Source organism: Numida meleagris, chromosome 2 (assembly GCF_002078875.1).
Source record: "Numida meleagris isolate 19003 breed g44 Domestic line chromosome 2, NumMel1.0, whole genome shotgun sequence".
NCBI lineage: Eukaryota > Metazoa > Chordata > Aves > Galliformes > Numididae > Numida > Numida meleagris.
This window is the reverse complement of record NC_034410.1, coordinates 29710154-29731283: the sequence shown is the minus strand read 5'-3', so window position 1 is coordinate 29731283 and position 21130 is coordinate 29710154. Positions and strand designations below refer to the sequence as shown.

Below are 21130 nucleotides of genomic sequence, written 5' to 3'. Positions count from 1 at the left end.
CCGGCCGGCCGCCAGCGGCGCCCTGTCCCCGCCGCCGGCCCGGCACCTTGGAGAGCTCCGCGCCGCCGCCGCCACCGACGCACTCGCTGCCGGTCGGGCGCTGCGCGGCGCTGCGCGGCTCTGCGCGGGGCCCGGCGGCACCGGGGCCGCCTCGCCGCCCCTCGGCAGCACCCGGCGGCCGCGGATGCTCCGCTCTGCCCCGGCTGCCGGCGAAGGAAGAAAAGTTTGGGGGCGACTTAGGGCCGCGGGAGCGGCGGAGGCGAAGGCGGAGGCGCGGTTTCCCCGGCTGATCGGGAAGGAAGGATGACCGAGGGAGGATGTGCACCAGCAGCCAGATCATCGGGAGCCTCCTGGTGCTCTCCGTGCTGGAGATAGGGTTAGGGGTGTCCAGCGTGGCCGTGGGGGCGGTCAGTTTCAGCCTGGTCCTCACAGAGCATAAACCTCAACTGGGAGACTCTTCTCCGGTATGGAGCGGGGTGTGTGTACGTTAGCCATTTCACTCTCTCTTTAACTCTTTACGGTGATGATCAGACCGTGCGAAGGCACCCCCGTCCCCTCCCTTCCCTTCCCTTCCCTTCCGCGTGTGCATGCTGCGCCGGGAGCCGCGCCGGGTCCATTTCCGATGTGCATGGGGTACAGTCTGCATTCTCGCGGGGCGGCGGGGCGGCACGGCGGGAGGAGATGTGTCTGTGTGGGCACGGGAACATTTCTTTCTCGCTTTTTTCCTTCTTTTTCTTTTTTTTTTTCTTTTATTATTATTATCATTTTATTTTATTTTGCTGTAAACAACTGAACTTTCTGTGAACCCATTCTCCCACCTGGGAGATGCCTCAAGTCCTTTTAGCATTAAGGAGCCTGGGCAATAGCTTGTAATCTTCAAATTAAGAGCTTTGTTTTTTAAAAAGAACAGCCTTGTTCCTTATGGCAAGACTGTCAAAAAGTGTTCTAAAATTATGTCAAGTTGTGAGTTCTGAGCTTCTGGAGGAAAAAGAGAAAGAGGAAATTGGAAGGCAAATGAAAGACGTTCGCATGATCTGAGCATCCTGAGCTTCTCGTAAAATGACCATAAAAATCAAGCAACAATAATGGGTTAATAGCAGAAGCATGTTCATAACAGAGAAGAAGCATGTTCATAACAGTGAGCATTTCTCACTTCTCAAAAACCTTTCTTAATTCTTCAGCTTGAGATAAACATATTTCTAGGAAATATTTTCCCCCAAATTGTTACCTATCTTCAGGGAGAAAAGAGTAGGAAATATTGAAAATTCATCCTAAACATGAGTGGGCATTTTTGAACTCCACAGCTGTTTTTTTGCCAGCTTGGATTGAACAGCAGTATTTCTGAAAGCATTGTTTGCATTGCTTGAGATGAGATGTTAAGTGCAACAAATTCTGGGTTATTCAACAGTGTAACCTCCTGCGATTTATAGATTAATTCTGACAAAGTGCTTCATGTAACAATTTCACTGTCAATACTTATTAATTATTGACAACAATAATTCTGCACTGCAGAACAGGTAGGTGAGATATGAGAATGAAGACACAATCATGTAGGACACCAGCCAGAAGCTAACAGTAGTATCAAAATCAGTTCAAAGAGGGAGGTTTCTGATCATTATTGATGAAGAAAAAAGATTACTCAAAAACATGCCTCTCTGAGGATGTAATGAGGTAACATCCTGGCTTCTGGGAATTCTGACCAGTCAGTGAGATCAGAATTTTATGCAGTGATTGCATTTTGTGACAGTGCAATCACAGCTGATACCATTTCATGACAGTGCACATTTTCTGCCCAACTGCTTAATTCATTTTTACGGTTTCTGTTATCCCACAGCTTCTACTAGTCACAGATTAAGATTCTGTTGCATTAGATGTTTGCTCCAAGAACCTTACAAACAAGGAGACAGATGTAGAATTAAAGGACATAAAGAAAGAGCAAATCAAAATTGATTGGTATAACAGGTGGTTGCATTAGCCCATCAGCCTGGCTGATCAGTCTGGCTGATTTCAAGCTGTTTGCAGGTAGAGTTTTAGAGAGAGGTAACACAGAGGACAATGAAGTGATTTTCCAGGTGACTGTAAAAAAATCTGTCCATATGTGAATGTGGAGTCATGGAAGGGAAACCAAAGGGACTTGCTTGAACATGTAACACGTGGGTAAAGGATGCCCACAATCAGAGGCAGTAGAGACAGGCATCAACTGTTTGATACTGAGCAGTGTCAGCAGGATGGGTAGACAAAGAGAGGCCACTAAGAAATTGCACAGCGAAAGCAAGTAGCTTATGTTGCATGTAGTAAAGGAAATGAGAAATCATAGCAGTGTGCAGACTGGGGTTACATATCATAATGCTTTACTTTGCACTGAGCTGAAGATCTTTGTCTAAATTGTCACCTCATTGCATCCTCTTTGCATCACTCCAGTGGTTCAAACTTCTCTAAGGTTGTGTTCTTCTGACTAGAGGACTGGCAATTGAGATGGAACAAGAAAGCCAGAGACCCACTGTTCTCCAGGGATGCTTAGGTCCAAATCAAAAGAACTGCAGAAAGGTCTGTTTACACAATCCTCAGAACTGTGATGCTGCAGAAATGGTGTAATTCACCTTTCTATTCACTGGATCTCACACTGAGCTCATGTAGGCTGTATGTCTTGCATAAAGTATGTTATTTTTTTCTGATTAACATTCTTGAATCAGGGTTTTCCTTTGAGAAATGAACAATGAGAAAAATAAAGTGACACTGAAGGAAAAACTGACACTTTGATATGTTAGGATGCAAAACAGCACTGGAGTTAAGTTGAACAGTGTCCTCTAGTAACTTACCTGAAAATATAATGAAAACTTTTGACCCTGTTCTGCTCTTTAGTTATGTGGGTGGAACTCAGCAGAGGCCCAAGTTCATAATGAAACAGATGAAGATAGCATCGCCATGGAAACCTTAGCCTGCATTCCTAAAATTTGGGAATCTTAAAATCATACACATTCTATCTGTTATACTTGCCTCTCTCTGAAGTTTTTTTTATTTGACATAATTAGCTTTTTTTTTCTTAAGAGTTGTTCTTTTTGCTCATTGTCTTCATTCAGCCAGATAATTTACTAACACACCTAACTTTAGACATGTGAATCCCACCCATGGGATTAGATACAAGTGAAGTTAAGTTTGGTCTGAAATGCTCTGATCTGATTGTGTGCTCTGCATTATCTATGAGGAAGCCTGGGAAAGTGGAGTAGACAATAATGAAGAAATGGAAAGCCTAGAGAATGTCTACATCAAAAATGCATGGAAAAGGAGAAACAGATTCTAAATTTGTTGTTCTCATTTGAAGTTGAGCTGGATTAAGATGCTAAGAGTTGTTTAAAAGGTAGCCAAAATAAAACAGCTGAAGCAAATTCTCCAGAGCATGTGTAGACAAATATCAAATTTCTTTTACATTATATGCAATCTGTGCTTTTAAAAATTGGCCATGGTTGCTAAATTACCAAAATAACATACAGTCCAAAGACTCTTAAGATGGACATGTTCTTGATTTCTGGATGTCCTTTCTGTTTTGCTTATGATTGCCTTGATGTAATCTACTCCACAGGCTCCACAGGCTGTACTCGGTGCCTCCCAGATTTCTGTAACTAGAAACTGAGGCACAGTTCTGAAATTTACCATTCCAATTTAATTAAATGGTATACCATAGAAATGATCCAGCCAAGGAGCATGCTTGAACCACCACCACTAACACAGCAAGAGTGACAGCATCCATTGCAAAGGCTTTTGCACTAAATTAATTAATTAATTAATTAATAGAAAAAGATAATATTTTAAAACATATTCATATGTTTTTAAGTGGTCATACACTTGCCCATTTATATATGGAACATAATAGTTGCATCACTATCACTATGTGTATACTCACACACATATACTTATATGGCTCTAATTTTCATTTGTTCTGCAATGATGAGTAAATTCTTACTGTAAATAAGAGTCTCCTTGAGAAAGAATGAGAATGAGTCAAAAGCCACATCTTCAGCCAAATGTGCCATCTATATTCTCTTACAAAAGAGATACTTGATGTTTCACTTCTGGTTATGCCTCTCAGAGAGACAGCCTCTTTGCTTATAAAGAAAAGTATCTAAATGTGTTTAACTGATGTGCAATCTCTGGATGTTTGTCAGTATATTTTTCTGTAGTTGCAGATATTATTCCCATAATTTTTGATTGTAGCACTGTAGAATTCTCCCTGTCCATTAAGAATCTGCATTTACAGCTTAGCTACAGAAATTTGCTCCAAGTTGGCACCTAAAACACTCAATTTCAATGACTTTTTTTTAAATCCAGGACTTGAAGGAAAAGAGAAAGGTTCAGTTAGTATGGAACTCTCCCAGAGCAGGAGTATCATTTTGGACTATTAAATAATATTGGTGGCCTAAAACTTTAAAACATTCATTTTTGCATCTAGCTTTTACTGTTGCTGTGTTTCTTTTGGAAAAGAACAATCTAGCTTTTTTTTTTTTTAAAAAAAAAAAAAAGAACACACAGAAATCACACTATTGTTTATCATGCAGACAAAATGCAGATGTGATCCTACTTTATTTCAACATGTGTATTGAATTTTCATCAAATTTACCCTATTTCTGGCTGGCTCCTTATCCTGATGAAATGAATTGCAGCACTGTCAGTGAACTCAGTGGAACTGGAGAGACTTCTGTACCTGTAGATGAGGGAGGATGTACCTACCAAGTGTAGGAGCTTCTTGCCTTGCATGGAACCAGAACAATTCACTCCAGCTGAGGAGTCTTTCAGCAGGTTTTCTTTATCATTTAGACCTCCCAGAAGCACACACCAATCCGCAAGATGATCTGTTCTAGCAGACTTCTACTGCCTGGCTTGTATTTAGGAGTATCTACTGAATATAGATGATTTAACTATAAGCCAAAATGTTTTGCTAAGGCTTTTGTTCACCTACTGGGAATAATTCTTAATTTATTACTTTCTGAGAATAAAGCAGTCATACTCTACGTGTTTGATACAAAACAACATGATTAAAAGACATTCAATATTTGTTATTCTAAAGTAAGTTCTGAACAAGTAAAAAAATATTCTTTTGTGCTGAGAAGTTGAGTGTTTTTCCAGACCGTGAGATATTTTGCGAATCACTGATGGCAGGTAGGCATTCAGCTTCAGAGACTCACTTCTAAATTTCCCTAAGTTCTTCTAAAAACCATTTTCCAATTTCAAAGAAACTCTGAAGGCCTAGAACCAGATGAAAGGAAACACTAATCCAACACAGATTCAAAATAATTTCCTCTATTTCATCACATACATATGGAGGACCTAAAATGCCAGAGGGCTTTCCACACGGTGGATATAGACTGTGCTTCTTTGTCATGAGCAATAACTGGTGATCAAGCAGTCCTTATGTTCTATAGGTTTTCTTCACTGTTTTCTTTATCTCTCTAGAAAGTTTCCATGGACAGTTTTCATTTTCTCAGAGGAATTATATTCACCACTACTTTTGCCTCCTCCTCATCATCATCCAATAAAAAAAAAAAAAAAGAAAGTTTCCCTAGGTTCAACATGAAGCGTAAAAGCAGTTCATTTTCTTCTGCATGATGGAAATGATCAAATCTTTGGCTTCCTGCAAATATAACTAAAACGGAATCTTTTTTTCCAGAATGCAAGTAAGAAAACCTCCTTTTTCCAGGAGAAAGTGAACGAGGCCAAGTCTTTTGTTTCAGAGAATATGAAATAGGGATTGATCCAAGCCACAAAACTTGAATCTAAATTGAGATTTCTGTCTCCTTACCAAAGTTTCTTGGTGTTTGGATCTGAGCTTCTGTTTCAAGCCCAATTTAATATAAAATGCATTAAAGCAAGATAAAAATGTACATTCTCCTTTTCTGGGTGGTCTTTGTTTCTTTATTCCAATGTTCAACAGGCCAAAAGAGAGATTTTCAATTGTGCATTTCGAACAGAAGCAGGCACACCTGTAAGGTGAGTGGCAAAGTCTCCACAGGCACATAGTGCATCACCTTGCAATCACACTTGTGCTAACAGGAGAACTCTGACTCTGCTAGGTTCCTAGAAAATCTTCATTGGAAGTGGGACTCATGCACTCAGGCTATTGAGATTCCAAAGGAGTCTAAGAATCTTTTACGTTTTGTGATATCTTCCTCTGGATTTTTTACCAATCATCCAAGAGAGATTCTGTTCCTATTATCACATGATATATTCAGCCCCTGCCTCCTGCTAATCTTAACCTGAAATATCATGTATTATAGCAAGTATGACTAAATCTGCAAGCAAAAGTAACCCCAGAAGCAAATGGGAATTGCTTGCAAGCAGTGAAATATGTCATTTTTTTTTAAAGTGAGATTTTGATTTGTCATGGTTTTGTGATTTTCGGTTATTGGTATTCCACATCATAACATCATGTAGTGGACATACCTAGTTCTCAGAAGAGAAGGACTACTACAGTCCCCATGGTACTTTGCTCCTTTGTTACCATTTTCCAGCCAGAGGGAAAAGATAGAAGCTCGCAGTATAAAAACTTGCAGATCACGAGACCTTGTCCCTTTTTCCGCCGTCTCTCGTCTTGGCAGCACCTCGCTCTCCAGCCGTCTTATCGTTGGTAGTAGAGTAAGGCCTACCTTGATTTTGGGACATTCTCTCTCTCTGTATTGGATTTATCAGCTTAAATTGTAATTATATTGTATTATAGTGTGTTGTTTTGCATTCCAATATTTTATTTAGTAAATTAGTTTGTTTCTCCTCAGATTGTTGCCGCTGTTCTTTGCTCTCAGGACCATCTCCCTACCCTTTTCCCCTTTCCCCTTTTCCCGGGACGTGGGCCCGTGGGTCCCCCGTCCCCTTCGTCACGGAATCGGGCCTAACGCCCGTAAACCGTTGACAGATTTTTGAATTTTTTGATGAATTATAATTGCAAAATAAAATAATAAAAAAGAAAGGTACAACTGTGAAACATATGCATCAACATATCTCCCTCCAGCTTCCAGGGCATTTTGGTGGGTTTATTCATTTGGCTTATCCTTCATGAAATGTTTTAGCCTTATTCACAGTATGAGCTGTGAACTCTTGAACAATTGGCCAGTCTTTATAAGGAGCTTATCTTCAATGATATATTTCTTGATTTACTGATTTACTGTATTTTAACACAAGTCTGTTTGCCTTAACTTACTTCAGGTTTGACATAGTTAGAAAATGTAACTATATTAAAGAGTCCAAGAGGTTGGTAAATTGCCTGAATATAATCAATACTCATGTAGAAGGGAGCAATTCTTCAACATGACAGTATTAGTTAGGCATGCATAAACTGCAGTCAAGACTAGCTCAACAGTTACAAGTCAAGTTTAAATGCCATGGCATATCGACATGAAGTTGAAATCTTTCAAGACAACCAAGAATAGACAGGGAGTAGCAATACAGCAGAGCCCCTGATGGCTGTATTCCAGTTGGCAGTATTATTAAAGAGAAGAGCTCAAAATTAAAAGATAAACCAGAACAAACACAGGAAATTCCTTTTGAGAATGATGTGTGCTCACAATCTGGTTGTGGTCAACAGAGTCAGAATAGTTTTTCCCATCTACTTTTCACTACTGCTGACTATAGCTCTAGGACCTCAACAATGCTACAGAAAAATACTATAGCACCAAGAAAAAAGTTCCTGAGCTGCTAGTTAGTCTGTCAAAAAGAATCACAATCAGTCACAAAATGTCCCATTGAGTTCCTAACTTTTCTAGAGGTCTCCACACTGAAAAGTCTGGCTAATGCAACTCTGTTTCAGCAGTGCTCTTGTGCCCCAGGTGTCATTAATATTCTCTCTGTAAAGCAAGTTTCCACTTTTTTTTCCAGTAGACCACAATTCTCTACAGCCTCCTAAGAGCATTTTCAAAGCTTTGCATGAGGTTAATTGCCTGATGCTGTAGTTCAAATTCATTCATTAGTTTTAATAGCAAATTGACTACTTTTATAAGTAAATAATCATACTGATTTTTGGACAAAACTTTTCTCTGGGAATCATAGAATCATAGAATCATTAAGGTTGGAAAAGACCACTAAGATTATCTAGTTCAACTGTTAACTCATGCCCACAAAATCATCTCCGTAAGCACCACATCTACCCTTTTCTTGTAAGCTTCCAGGGATGGTGACTGCACCACTTCCCTGGGGAGCCTGTTTCAGTGCTTGACCACTGTTATCTAAAAAAAAATACAAAATCACAAAACAAAAAATAGATAATAGTTATCCTTTACTACTTTCCAAACGTTTTTCATCAGTGGTTTTTAGTACATTCATGCACACTCACTCATTCAGTTTTACAACTTGCTTGTCTTGTAGTCATATGAATTAGAAAACTTTGGCATGACTTTTACAAGCTTACAGAGAAGAATACTGAAGAAGCAGGAATAACCAGTTCCCTTGAGTTCTCGGCTGAGTTCTTTCACTACAGAACACCTTATTTCTTCTATTGTTTTATTTCTTATTTATATATATATATATTTCTTGTGTATACACAGTAGATGTACAGAGGAAGAAAATGCATACAGAAAATAGAGACTGATACAATAAAAACTTACTCCAGGTAGTCCTTTCAAATACTTCAACATTTACGGAATAACATAATCACTCCTTATCTTTTGGAAGCCAACATCTTACATCCTGCAAATCACCTTTTTCAATATTCTTTGGATTTCAACAGGGAAATATTCTAGGTAATATAAGCTTACAACACTGCATAAAGGTGATTTGGAGTGAAATGGGAGTGAAATTTTAAAACTACAGAAAGCTTGAGTAAAAACTTACAGAGGAGGTGTGCTAGGTATGAGCTCCTCTGCCTGTGGGAAAAGGACAGAGGGAGCTGTTCATGTTCAGTTTTTTTTTTTTTTTTTTTGCTGTTATTTTTATTATTATTATTCCAGCTTTAGCAGCACTTACCAGTTCTGAGTGTGTGTCCTGACCGACCCAGTGCCATTGTGTGCATGACCCAGCCCTCTCTATGATCAGATTGATATTATGTCCATATACCATACATCCCATTCGTAGTAGACTGGTAAATAATATGCAGCATTTAACTATATTAACCATGGGAAACCAATTCTATGGGCCTAACTCAGAGCAAAAATACATCTCAAGGCTTACTTCTAGCTACATGCATGAATAACTTTATTTGAAGGGAGATAAACTACATATTAAAGCAGCTCCTCAACTGAGATACTGAAATCGCAAAATATTAGAGGGTAAATAAAATATATATGCAATATATTCTAGGATGCTGTATAGAAACAAATTTCTTTCTTTTTTTTTTTCTTAACTGCTTATGTAATAGCCAGGCCTGTTCTGTGACTTAATCCTAAATCAAGGTCAACGGAAGCTTTTTGCTAGAAATGCAACCTCAATGTAAAAAGGATTTGGAAAAATCCAGTCTTAAAACTACAAAATTAATTCCCAGGAGGGATGTAGAGTTAGTTTTACTGAAAATAAGTAGTATGGACTTCTTAGTCACAGAGTTTATGAGGTATTGAAGGAATCTTTTGACAGAACTACAAACACCTAGAGAAGACCTTGTTGCTTTCATGCAACTAGTGGTGTTTCTGCCATGACTGTTCCTTTGGGGACTATTCATTGCTTCCCTTCTTAAACTTTTCTATAGGAGGAAAAATAGACATTAGAGAATGTCACTGGTCTTTGGCAGAGTTCATTAAAACACATTAAGATTTATTCATATCAGCTGGTGTGGGGTGTTTTTGGTTTTGTTAATAAATTTTTGCCTAATGCTTGATACTGCAACTGTCAGATCTGTTTGTAAAAGGGAACTGCTTGAAAAAGGACAGATACCTTCATACTATCTCCTGCAGCAAGGACTATCTAGAATCTGAAACAATTTTTACAGCATGTTCATTGTAACGACATCAACAGATGTCCTCAGTATTTACATTTGCACTGGCCAAATTGACTGACCTGTACTCTTGCTCAGAGTTCCACTGTCTTGAGGGCAATCCATACACGATCCTTCAGTAGTTCACACTTCAGGATTAAGGCATTAGGCAGGCTTGAAAGTAGATGAAGTATGATTTGGATCACCAATTACTATCTTACTAAACTTAATTTTTTTTTCTATTTTTATATTTAATCATCCTCAGTCTGCCTTCTCAGTCTAGTTTCTGCTTGGATAAGTGTGTTTAAAGCTGAATTATAACTTCTTTAAATACAAGGTTTGTAATGAAAATGCTGACAACTATGATCATTGCCTAACCTACTGTTGTGGTCATCACTCTAGCAACATAGAATGATTTAAATTTGAGACCTTAATGATGAAATAATTGTGTTTTTTTTTTTCTTTCTTTTCAGTTTCTGCTTTGTGGCATATGTGGAATATTGTGTGCCAAAAAAAAATCTGGACTTATCGTAAGTTTTTCCAGGACATATATAACACATGATTATTTGAAAAGCATACTTATCTAACTTGATCTTTTTACTTGAGATGCACTGCTTCCAAGTGTTTCTGATAAAAATTCAGTAAACATTGCAACCCAGCAGTCCAAAGAAAGCAATCAGTACCTTGGGTTCATCAAACAATACATGGCAGTTCTGAAATGGCCTACTTATGTCATGCCTTTTTAAGCTATACATCCCTAATTCTCCCTGTGTGGATGGAAAAACTCTTGACAGAAACCTATGACAGATCAAGAAAGACTGAATTTTCATTCCTTCTGGAACCCACTTTTGTAAAGAGGGGTATGACTATGCTACCACCTCAATGAAGTTACTGACTAAGCTTAATTTTAGGTACTGTTTACTGTTCATGGTTTTAATAAGTTCTTTTTTTTGTGATCAGAGTTGTGAAAAAGCCAGTTTTAAGATGATGTTTTATTTCTATTAAGAATCAGAAGTATAGTTATTTTTCTGACTGCAGCAAAATGATGTGATTGCTACAGACCTTTTGTCACTGCAGACCTTTCGTCTTTATGTTAAAGACCCGGCCCTACCCGGCCCTACTGTAAGTGATAATGCATGGCTTTAATTCTCAGTCAGTTTGGATGTCCTGCTGCATACACATGGAAATCTTGTAAAACAAGTATAAGTGTGAAGGCAATCAATCCTTCTCTCTTACTATTTTTGAATACCAATGTGTTCCTCTAAAGTCTGTTCCAAAGACAGTGTCATTTTTTAAAACATTGCCCATACTCATTTCCTGAAAGCTGTCTGTTCTGGTGGTCTCAAGCAGTAGCCACTTCCTAGTGAACTGCAGAATACAGTCTGATTGCCAAATCCTTGATAAAATTCTCATCTCAGTTGGGTACAGAAGTGGTCTGTGAAGCTCCATTAAACTGTTTATTTAATATTAAATAAGTAGATTTACAAAATGATACTGAGTCATATCAAAAGCCCATCTAGATCAACATCTAGGGAAGTGAATAAGGCAATCATTTAGCAATAGGTCCATAATAAGGTCTTTTGACCTCAAGTGATTTGTGGCTGAAAGACATCCTGAACTAGAGGTGACATCTTTGTGATTATAGTAATGAGGTCTTTAAATACGTTTCTATAATTGCATCCTGTTTCACTTCCCAAATGCATTTTAACCACATTAAAAAAAAAAAAAAAAAAAAAAAAAGCACAAAATGTAGTCCACTCTGGCCCTCTGTAGAGATGCCTCAAATTTTTTGTTTCTGTTGCTTCTTTGTCCAGCGCACTCACCTTAAACACACCTGGAGTCCCCACAAAAACTGGAGGAAGGCTCCAAATTGATATCATACTGAACAAATTAGAAGCAAACAAGAGGCACAGACAGTTGTCATACAAACAAGAGAGAACTGCAGCAAATACATGAGGCATTCACTTGTAAGGATTGGTGATAAACTGCACAATAGAAAATTATGATGCATTCTGTTACATTACTGTTCTGAATGAAAGACTGGAAATCAGAAGATTTGTATCCTGGAAGTCTTTTCATTTATTATTTTTTTAGCATGGGCAACTCAGTCTACCAAACTTTATCTTACATGCAACATCAGTCTTAACTTTTGCACATAAAAGTACTGTATTCCCTTAGAGTTCTGTGGGAGCTGTGGGAGTTAAAAAATGAATGTTAGTGAAGGGCTTTGCAATCTCAAAGCATTGAGTTTGTCTCATTTTTTATATGAATGAATGTGTCTCTGAGAAATGTTACTGTGACATAACCTCTCGTCTTTCCTGACAGATGATACTTTTTTCTGCCTGTTGCATCTGTGGACTAATCGGAGGAATTTTAAATTTTCAATTTCTTCGTGCTCTCACAAAGAAGTCGTCTGCTCTCTATTCTTTGCATCTTGCCTCCATGTCTCTTGCATGCATTGGAATTGGTGGTTGCACCCTTTCTTCATGGCTCACTTGTCGTCTAGCCAGCTATGAACAAAGGCGAATGTTCTCAGAAAGAGAACATTCATTGCATCACTCCCATGAAATGGCAGAAAAAGTGAGTTGTGTGTTTTTCTTTATTTGTTCTGCTTTCCTTAAAAAACTACTGTATGTGTTAATGTATACAATTGGCAATAAGCATATTCAATTTTCAGTTTTATATGAGAAAGAGCTTCTGGGAAATGAAACACTGCCATTCTGTGTACGCTTTATTGTGTTGTGTTATATGGAGCTATTTTTAGGTACTGTATATTTGCAGTACATCCATTTCAATGAACTACATCCATTTTCAACATAATTCCATTGTATAGCTATCCAGGGGCTCAGCTGCTAAATATAGCACTTCATAAATAATTGGAAGCCTTATTAATATGGATTATCATGTACTGTACCGTGAAAAAGCACGGAATGCTTTCTGTAACCACATCACTGCATGCTTCCAGGTTTAATAAATTTCTTCCTCTCCCAAGTACTCAGCTTATAAAGTAGGTTATTTAAACACAAAAGCCATTGCTCACAAACCTAGAAGACCAAACCTAAGCACCTAAGGGCATATTTAGACACCTAAATGAAACTGGTCTGATTTGCAGTGGCACCAAGCATGTATTGCCTTTCTCTGCTAAAAGGAAGCTTACCACAGTGTAAAGTTGAATATATAAGGACAAAAAAAATAAATTTAATTTAATTCTTGAAACAGGCAATTGAAATTAGGGATCCGATTCATTTTCAAGTAGTAAAATGTTTACTGATATCCTGTTCTTTATGTTTAGTATTAGTATCCAATGACTTTCACTTGAGAAATAACTAGAGAAATGAACAACAGTCATGTGGACTGCCTATCTAAGCTGCCACATGCCAGTTTACATTACAGCTAAGTTCAGCTCCTGAGATCCCTGAATGTTAGCAAGAGGATTAATTCATTCAGACTGCAAAATGTTTTCAGATTCTCTGGTCACAATATAGCAACTATCTGTCTGTTAAGTAAAAGCTACTCATCACTATTCTTAGATTTTTTTTTTATCTCCAATGAGAATCCAAGCAGAAATTCAGATTAATTCACCTTAGAAAATGTTTGAAACAAGTTTTTAAAATTATTTAGTATAGGTTACAACAGCAACATAAAACAGGGCAATAAAATGTAGGGAAGAAATACATTTCTCCTTCTCATTTTAAAATGAAACATAATTCTGATGAGCTACATAGGCAAATATTATCATGATCTTGCAGATGGTAGGCTAGATCTTGCCTTTCAAAGAGGCTTTTACCTCAATAAGGACCAAGATGAAGTCCATCTGAGGCAAAAAGAGAAAGGTATAGACAAAATAAATGGCTTGGCAAGAGGTCTTTCAAAAAGCAACTGCCAACCCTATCAATTTGGGCAGGAGATGACCATGTATGGCAGTTCACTGCCCCATTTCCTTGCCTGTTGATCTACTGAGGTTTTAGACAAGTAGCTGTGAGGACTGCCAGATGCCCACTTACCTTGGGTGAAGAGCCATGATGCATGAGCAGAGCAAGTTTATTGCACATGCTCAGTGAATGTGAGATGAGCTCCACCAGTGGTGGACTTTCTGCATGTGTGTAGAATCAAGTATGCATGCATAGTTGATCTGGTCTGTGACTTCTCAGATCTACAGACTTCAGACTGCCTGCTGCTGGCAGGTCTGAGTACATTAGCTCAAGGCACGCCCTTAAAAAGTAATGAAGGCAACTTAAAAAGTTATATTAAATTAGGCTCTAATTTAAAAATAGTTTTAGTGTTTTATATATAAAACTATTTTGTATACTTATACTGATATATAGTAATATAGACATGTACTGCATGTGTATTTGTTTGTGCTATATTTATTGTATAATTGTTATATTTATATTAGAGATTGAGGGGTATTGAAATAACCGACCTGCCCAGCTGCCCGGTGGTTCCCCCGACACCAGAGTTACCTCCAAGGTACGCTGACCACTAGGGAGCTACCACGTTGTTATGTCACCTCAGGAAGTGCCACTTCTAAGAGGAAATCACAGTTTCAGCTAATCAAAGTTGGCTGATGCTGTGACATCCCTCTGGGTCAGGAATGGAGCTTCCAGGTGGTGACATAATTCTACGTGGTGAATGCCGCAATCTGGAAGTAAGTTGAGTATTTAAAATATTCACCCTAGTTATAGACATCCAAATGTTCTTATTTGGATGTTGCCACCATTGACTCACTTTGCTTCTAATCTGTGTGCTCCTTCATTTCTTGAATTCAGCAACATCTTTTAATTTATTAATAAGTTTTTTTTTTTTGAGGATAGAAGTATTGGGGAAAATAAATGGTTCTGAATATTTTCTGATGTTTTGATGATATTTGAATAGCTAATGTCTGCAGAGAATTCACAGAGAATTGACAAAAGGAAACATATGCTTTGTCACTCACTCATGGGTAGCCTTCTGACAGAGCACTACTTTTTACTTGTGACTGATAGTTAATATTAAATTACACTGATGTTCTTGCTCACTTTCCCAGCTGACCAATAACTTCAGTTTATATCTGACAAAGGTTTCAGGCACCTACAAGCTGGCAGCTGTACTGCCTTGTTTCTGAGCAGGTACCCTCCAGATAGGGATCCAGAAAACAATGTTAGGTATGCATGTTCCTTTTCAGCTTTTAAGGAGTATAAGGCACCATGTAAAAATATCTAGCATCAGTAGCCAAACTGAGATCTGGGTGATAGAAAATGCTCAAAGTTTGGAAAATTTACATCCCTTCTCTTATTTGAAGCCTGTGCTTGATTACAAACTACTGGTTGGCTTGTACACTTGGTTTGATGGCCCTAAGTTTACTTGGTAGAGAATAGCACGTCTCTTCCTTCAGAAAACATAAAGGGAACAATTAAGTTTTGTGATCTATTTTAAATTGTAGCTTTATGTGAAACATCAAGTTCTGGTCTGTGTGTCCCATACTATGTATAAATGCAATAAGTGGATTAAAAGGACAAAAAGAAAAGGGCCAACTGGGAATAAAGACCAGGCCCCATAATTGCCTTATCTTTACCAAGTTAATCAGCCACGATACCACAGAGTCAGGGCTTTTCTTTCTATCCTTCCCCCTCTCTTTTTTAGCCCAGTGAATCTTGCTTTATTTTCTTGATAGAAACTTCCACAGGAAGGGCAAAAAAACACAACTATTTTCTTCAACATTACCTCCAACTGTATCTAGGAGGTATAAGAGGTGAATTTTAACATTTTCATGCAGAGAAAAGCTACTGTTTCTCAACCAAATATTTTAGAACTAGCATAAAAGTGGTATCTGTATCTTATCTAAGTTTAAAAAGAATAGCCCAAACTGTATTTTTATGTGCGCTCATTGGCATAGTTGGATGTTCTATGGGATCTGTCATTGGATGTAAGCAACGGATCACTTTATTTCCACATCCTAATTCAATTTGGTGTGAAATAGGCTTAGGAGTGCTCAAAATCAGGCAATTCTGAGCATAAATGCCATGAAGCTTTGCAGCCTTGAAGGTCAGAGAAGTGCTTAATGAATGTAGTCATCTGAAGGCTCAGACAGCTGCTAAGTAGGTATGGCTTGAACCACAATTTCAGAGTTAGAAAATCTAACTCCAAACAAATCCTAGTTTAGGCACCTTACGATTCTGACTCATGAGCAGGTCACCTTTCTTTGGGATGACTCATCTGCCACTTGAGCAACAACTGCTGAATCGCTAAAATTGTAGTCTGGCATATTAAGGGAAAATCAAAATCAGTCCTACCCCAAGACAAGTCGTCTCCACTCAGGCATCAAAGTCCTTGGATCTTCTAGATTTACATGACAAAATGTCTATCCCAGCTGGCATCAAGTGGCATCTTTTTGTAGTATGTCAGCATAGGAAAAAGGGTTGAAAGGAAAAGAAACCTTAATGACCGTCTTGTTCCTTTGTAGATCACTACACAAGTATCAATTGAGGCACTTTCAAAGGACAATGTCACAAAACTTACAGGGATGCCATCAGTACTTTATACGTGGTCTGAGAGTAATGTTCAATTCAATCAGTATCAATGAGTCTAGAAGCTTTCCAGTGTACTTAATTTACATATGAAGAAATGTGATTATTTTTCTTTTACAGTAAAATTTACAAAGCTGAATAAAAACTGCAGTTTTTCAGAATGTTTCGCATTCAGAATTTAAGTATTTGTTACAACCTTAGCTAACTAAATTCCAAACACCATAAGCTAATTGTCATTTTTATCAATGTTTTCTATTCTTGTTGTAGGAAATGACAGACAACCTAAGCAATGGTGGCCCGCATCTGATTTATAATGGAAGCGTATACTAAGAGATTTTTTAAAGTTCCATGGAATTAAGTGGTTTTAGAATTTTCTTCAGGAAAATGACTTCAAGGAATTGAGAGAATGGAATTATCTTAGCTTTTACGGCTCAAGTGTTACAACTGCAGAACAGCACAGTTGCATTTCCCTTTTAGAAACATGTTCAAAATTTATCTCCTAAACATTTTTGCAGATATACAGTATTTATTCACTTCCGGGATACTCTTTCTTTTTGTCTGAAAAACTTTTCAGAATTGTGATAGTATTTGAAATAGACTTCTCAAGATTCTTCTTATGAAGACTCAAAAACCAGAAAAAATAATGTAACTGGACCACGTCTAGCCCAACCACATGATTCCTGAAGAGAACAGAAGAAGGCAGAGAAAGGATGGCTCAGGAGAATCTTCTTGTCCTCCCCAGTCAGCAGCATCTGGTGTAATATGGTGGCTTCAGATCCTGTGGCATGGTACCAGCAACGCATCTGCACAAGCCTCCTCCCCGCATTGCAAATGCATCCAGCCTCAGTTTGCCCAGTAGATTGTATCAAAAAGAGAGTGCAAATTACTCTTCCAAAACGCTCCCATTTCACATGCAGAGTGTAAATGAACAGTGTGCTGAAAACAACACCAATGTCTTTGTTTTGAAAGACAGAATGCTCTAGGAATGCCATAAATCAAAACCTCAACAATGCCTTGTTGTAAAGAAATTGTAAATACTTCCAATTTGTGAATGAAGTATATTTCGTAATTTGTTCATAAAAGATGACAAATAAAATGAAATCCAAAACATTTATTTTAAAGATTTTTTTTCCTGCTAGAAATATCGGCAAGGCCTTACCATCATGCTTGCAGTATTGCACAATTCGCTGGAAGGTTCCTAAAGAAACAAAGCAAGCTCTGAAAGGATAAAAACAAAACTCGAACCAAGGTATTACCAAGGGCAGGACATACTGGCATTTCTAAACACCTGTAACCAACTTAGGAGTCTGATAAAGAAATATATATGTTAAAGCAGTGGCTTTAACTGACCTCAAACTCTATTGTGAGACCTACTGTCTCTTACAGTTGCAAAAAATGGAATATGCTATCAGTGATGGAATATATGCAGCATTATATACATATAAAATATTCCTATAAAATCATTTGTAAGTTACACAGTGCTGTAGAGCCCAGCACTTAAGCATGAATTTGAGATGCAACCATTAATGATGACTGGCAACATCTGATGTACCCAGACAAGTGTGAACAGATTTTTACCTCCCATCAGTATGTGTTAGGTAGATGGATACTGTGTTGTCCAGACAAAGCCATTAGGGAATATTCAAGTGGTATTTTTAGCTGTAAAATAAACTTCTATACTACTCTACCTAGGCTGTCCAGGATTCAAGTCTTGCCATAAAAACATGTAGAAATTATATCAAATCTTTTGTGAATTTACATAGTGTAAAATAATCATCAATTCAATTACCTTAGATTATTCTACATCTATAGGGGAATTTCCCATTCCATTACAACATAAGAAACATCTTCACTCATTTAATGAAAGTCCCACATTTAATGAAAATTACTGGTTAGCTAAGTAGTCAAAAGCTTGTTCACTTCACAAGGCTTTCCTGCACTTATCTACCATCTGATAGGGCTTTTGAATATTCTCTATGCCCTGACATAATAATGAGTATTATGTCACTAATTGCTAATTTTCAATATATATCAATATTTATCAATTTATATCAATAATTGCTTAAGAGACTGTTCAAGTTCATAAAGAACAGAATACTGTCATAGCAAGAGAATGTGATGCTAAGACATCTCTGCTCAAGGAAAGCACTCCTCTTCTGAGGTCCTACAAGCCTTTAGCCTGTTTCCCTTTCTGTATTTCACACCAGGCTCTTTATCGATGACTTTTCCTCCTCAGGTTGATTCTCCTCTTCCTCAGCAGCAACAAACATGGGCTCTATCTGTCCCCAGCATCTGCCACTTCTGGAGGCATTTTTGCTGCAGTTATGGGCACAATCAAGACTGGACTAGTGCCTAAATGGGCTGTGGAGTTTCATACAGATTGAAGAAATTCATAACAAATGTAGAACCAGAGTAGAGGGTTCTGTAAGACTGCATTCTTCACTGTATCGGTGTAAAGAGTGCAAAAGGCCTTTATCAAAGAAAAGAGAGAGCAAAATAAAAATGACTCAGAAATCCATTTCAGAACTCTCTGGCTGAGGTTCACCTTTAGGTCTGTAAAACAACAGTAAAATCAGAGTTCATACAGAGCTATTGTGTGGTACCTTGAGTGTAGGAAAGATAGCTTCAGATCTAGAGAGTGGGCTAGAAGTGCAGTTGGAGTCTGCTCAGAAATCACACGAAGGATCAAAATATCCCCTGTTTACTTATCATAAACAACTTATTTCCTAGCAGGGTAGTAAGAGTCTCTGATGGTGCAGGGGAATAGGTGATTCTTCTATATCCAACATAGCATACTTCAGTGCAACAACCACTTTCTCACACTTTGTAAAGGGAAAGATGATACATTCCACAGGCTCACAGTGTTTGAAGCCTCACTGTAGCTTAAGAAATACAACCACATCACTTCTGCTACTTTTCAGGGTTGGGAGTGGAATAAGAGAGGAGAAATCTGGGCCTCAGAGTACAAAAGATTCAATTTCTTTTTATTTTTTTTTTATTTTCTTTTTCTGCCTAGTCTGTAGAATGTAGAAAAACTGACTGTTCCCTACATTAACAAAAGCCTTGAAAATGCAAATCTGGAATTCGAGAGACCTGTGAACAAATGTGGCAAAGACGACTGCTCCTACTTTGGGCATAAAAGAGAGGACTGGAATTCTTAAAATCAAAGTAAATTACTATAATATATGAATGTGATAAGAGAATTCTAAGAAATATTTAATTTCATTTAATGAAGTTTAGTTTTATAACTGCATACTGTGTTCAACTGTAATGGAAGCATTTTCTTAATGTTCTCATCACTGGTGCAGTTGAAAGGACATTTATCCAACTGTATAAACAACAAAGATTTTAGTTTACAGAATGTGACAAACAAACATATTTGCAACAATAGTTTCAAGGTTGAGCACCAAAATTCATTTAATTTTAAATAAGAGGAAGCATGTGTTGGCTTTAATACAATTACTTCTGATTCATGCTGCTGTGAAAACAGATACTGGCTCAGGCTCTGTCAGAGATACTCAGCTATTATTTAACAGGCGCACTAATCTAACACTTCCTGAAGGGGGTTACTTTGTGCATAGGACTTACCTGGTAAATCCTTAGTGTGTATCTTAGGCTATATTTTAGGCTATGCTTGGAATTTCGTAGAATTTCAGATTATGAGAAGTACACACATGTTTTAAATTTAGAACAGTCAACAGATCCTATTCCAAACTGCAGAGAAAATAAGCATATCACAGAATCACAGAATCACAGAATCGTAGGTGTTAGAAGGGACCTCGGGGAACCTTGAGTCCAACCCCCTGCTAAAGCAAGTTCCCTAAAGTAGGTTGTACAGGAAAGCATCTGAGCAGGTCTTGGATATTAACACATGTATGTTAAAAATCCTTCTCTGGCACAATATTTATTTGTTGTATTAGGGCAAATGAGTTTCCCTTCAGATGGTCTGGAGAGGTAAAAAGGACAGTGGGGCAGGTCAAATTCAATATGAAATTTATATGCAGTAAGTCTCAATCGCAAGTAGTGACATTTATATGAAAATTTTCCTTGAGATTGTGATTTTGAAGGTAGATCACAAAGGAGATTAAAATGAGTTAAACCATCTTTAATCACTTAAGGCACCACACAGGCTACTAATTTAAAAGGGGACTTCTATAATTTAAAAGCCTAAGGATATTTAACAGCAGATTGGTATCACAATACAGTATCATTACTGACATAACCCTTCTGCCTAAAATTATTCTAACTAGCTTTCACTTCCTGTATCAAAGGGACATCTTTAGCTCCACTATAAATCTCCAGCATGTTCCATGAGGTTGCTGTGCTTGCATCCTGAGACAGATTCTGAATATTTTTAAACTTAAACAAGGACTATCCAGATACTCACAATCTCCAGATTTTTGTAAAACAAAACTTGATTGGATTGAAGATGGGAATAATATTATTAGTTTAATATTATTAGTATGAGGAATTCTGAGTGAACGTGGGAATCTTGCTCAGGAAGGCCTTTTTTCTTTCTAACTACGAAGTTGTAGAAATACTGTTTGGCTTTTGGACAGAAAAGAGCAAACTGGGTGGCATGAATCAGCAGCTGGAATTTCAGCAGAAAATTATGTGCCTGGAGAGACTTGCTTTGCTGTAGAAGCAATGTTCTGCTTCAGAAAGGAGCAACTTTGATTTGGAGCAAAACATCTAGAGGGCTGCACCAAGGTCTCTCTTGTCATAGCTCAATGAAGTAGTT

The 21130-nt window shown here is 37.8% G+C and overlaps 1 protein-coding gene across 1 annotated transcript; it reads left to right on the top strand.

The window, feature by feature from the left end:
* On the top strand, nt 298-17403 carry TMEM196 (transmembrane protein 196). The gene is made up of 4 exons (XM_021388436.1): nt 298-464; nt 10357-10413; nt 12209-12463; nt 16657-17403. Exons 1-4 carry the CDS (start codon nt 318-320, stop codon nt 16717-16719), a joined length of 522 nt encoding a protein of 173 aa, XP_021244111.1. The 5' UTR covers nt 298-317; the 3' UTR covers nt 16720-17403.

Coding starts and splice junctions, on each gene's coding strand:
- TMEM196 (XM_021388436.1), top strand. CDS start 318: ATGTGCACCAGCAGCCAGATCATCGGGAGCCTCCTGGTGCTCTCCGTG. Junction 465..10,356: donor AACTGGGAGACTCTTCTCCG/GTATGGAGCGGG, acceptor CTTTCTTTTCAG/TTTCTGCTTTGTGGCATATG. Junction 10,414..12,208: donor AAAAAAAATCTGGACTTATC/GTAAGTTTTTCC, acceptor CTTTCCTGACAG/ATGATACTTTTTTCTGCCTG.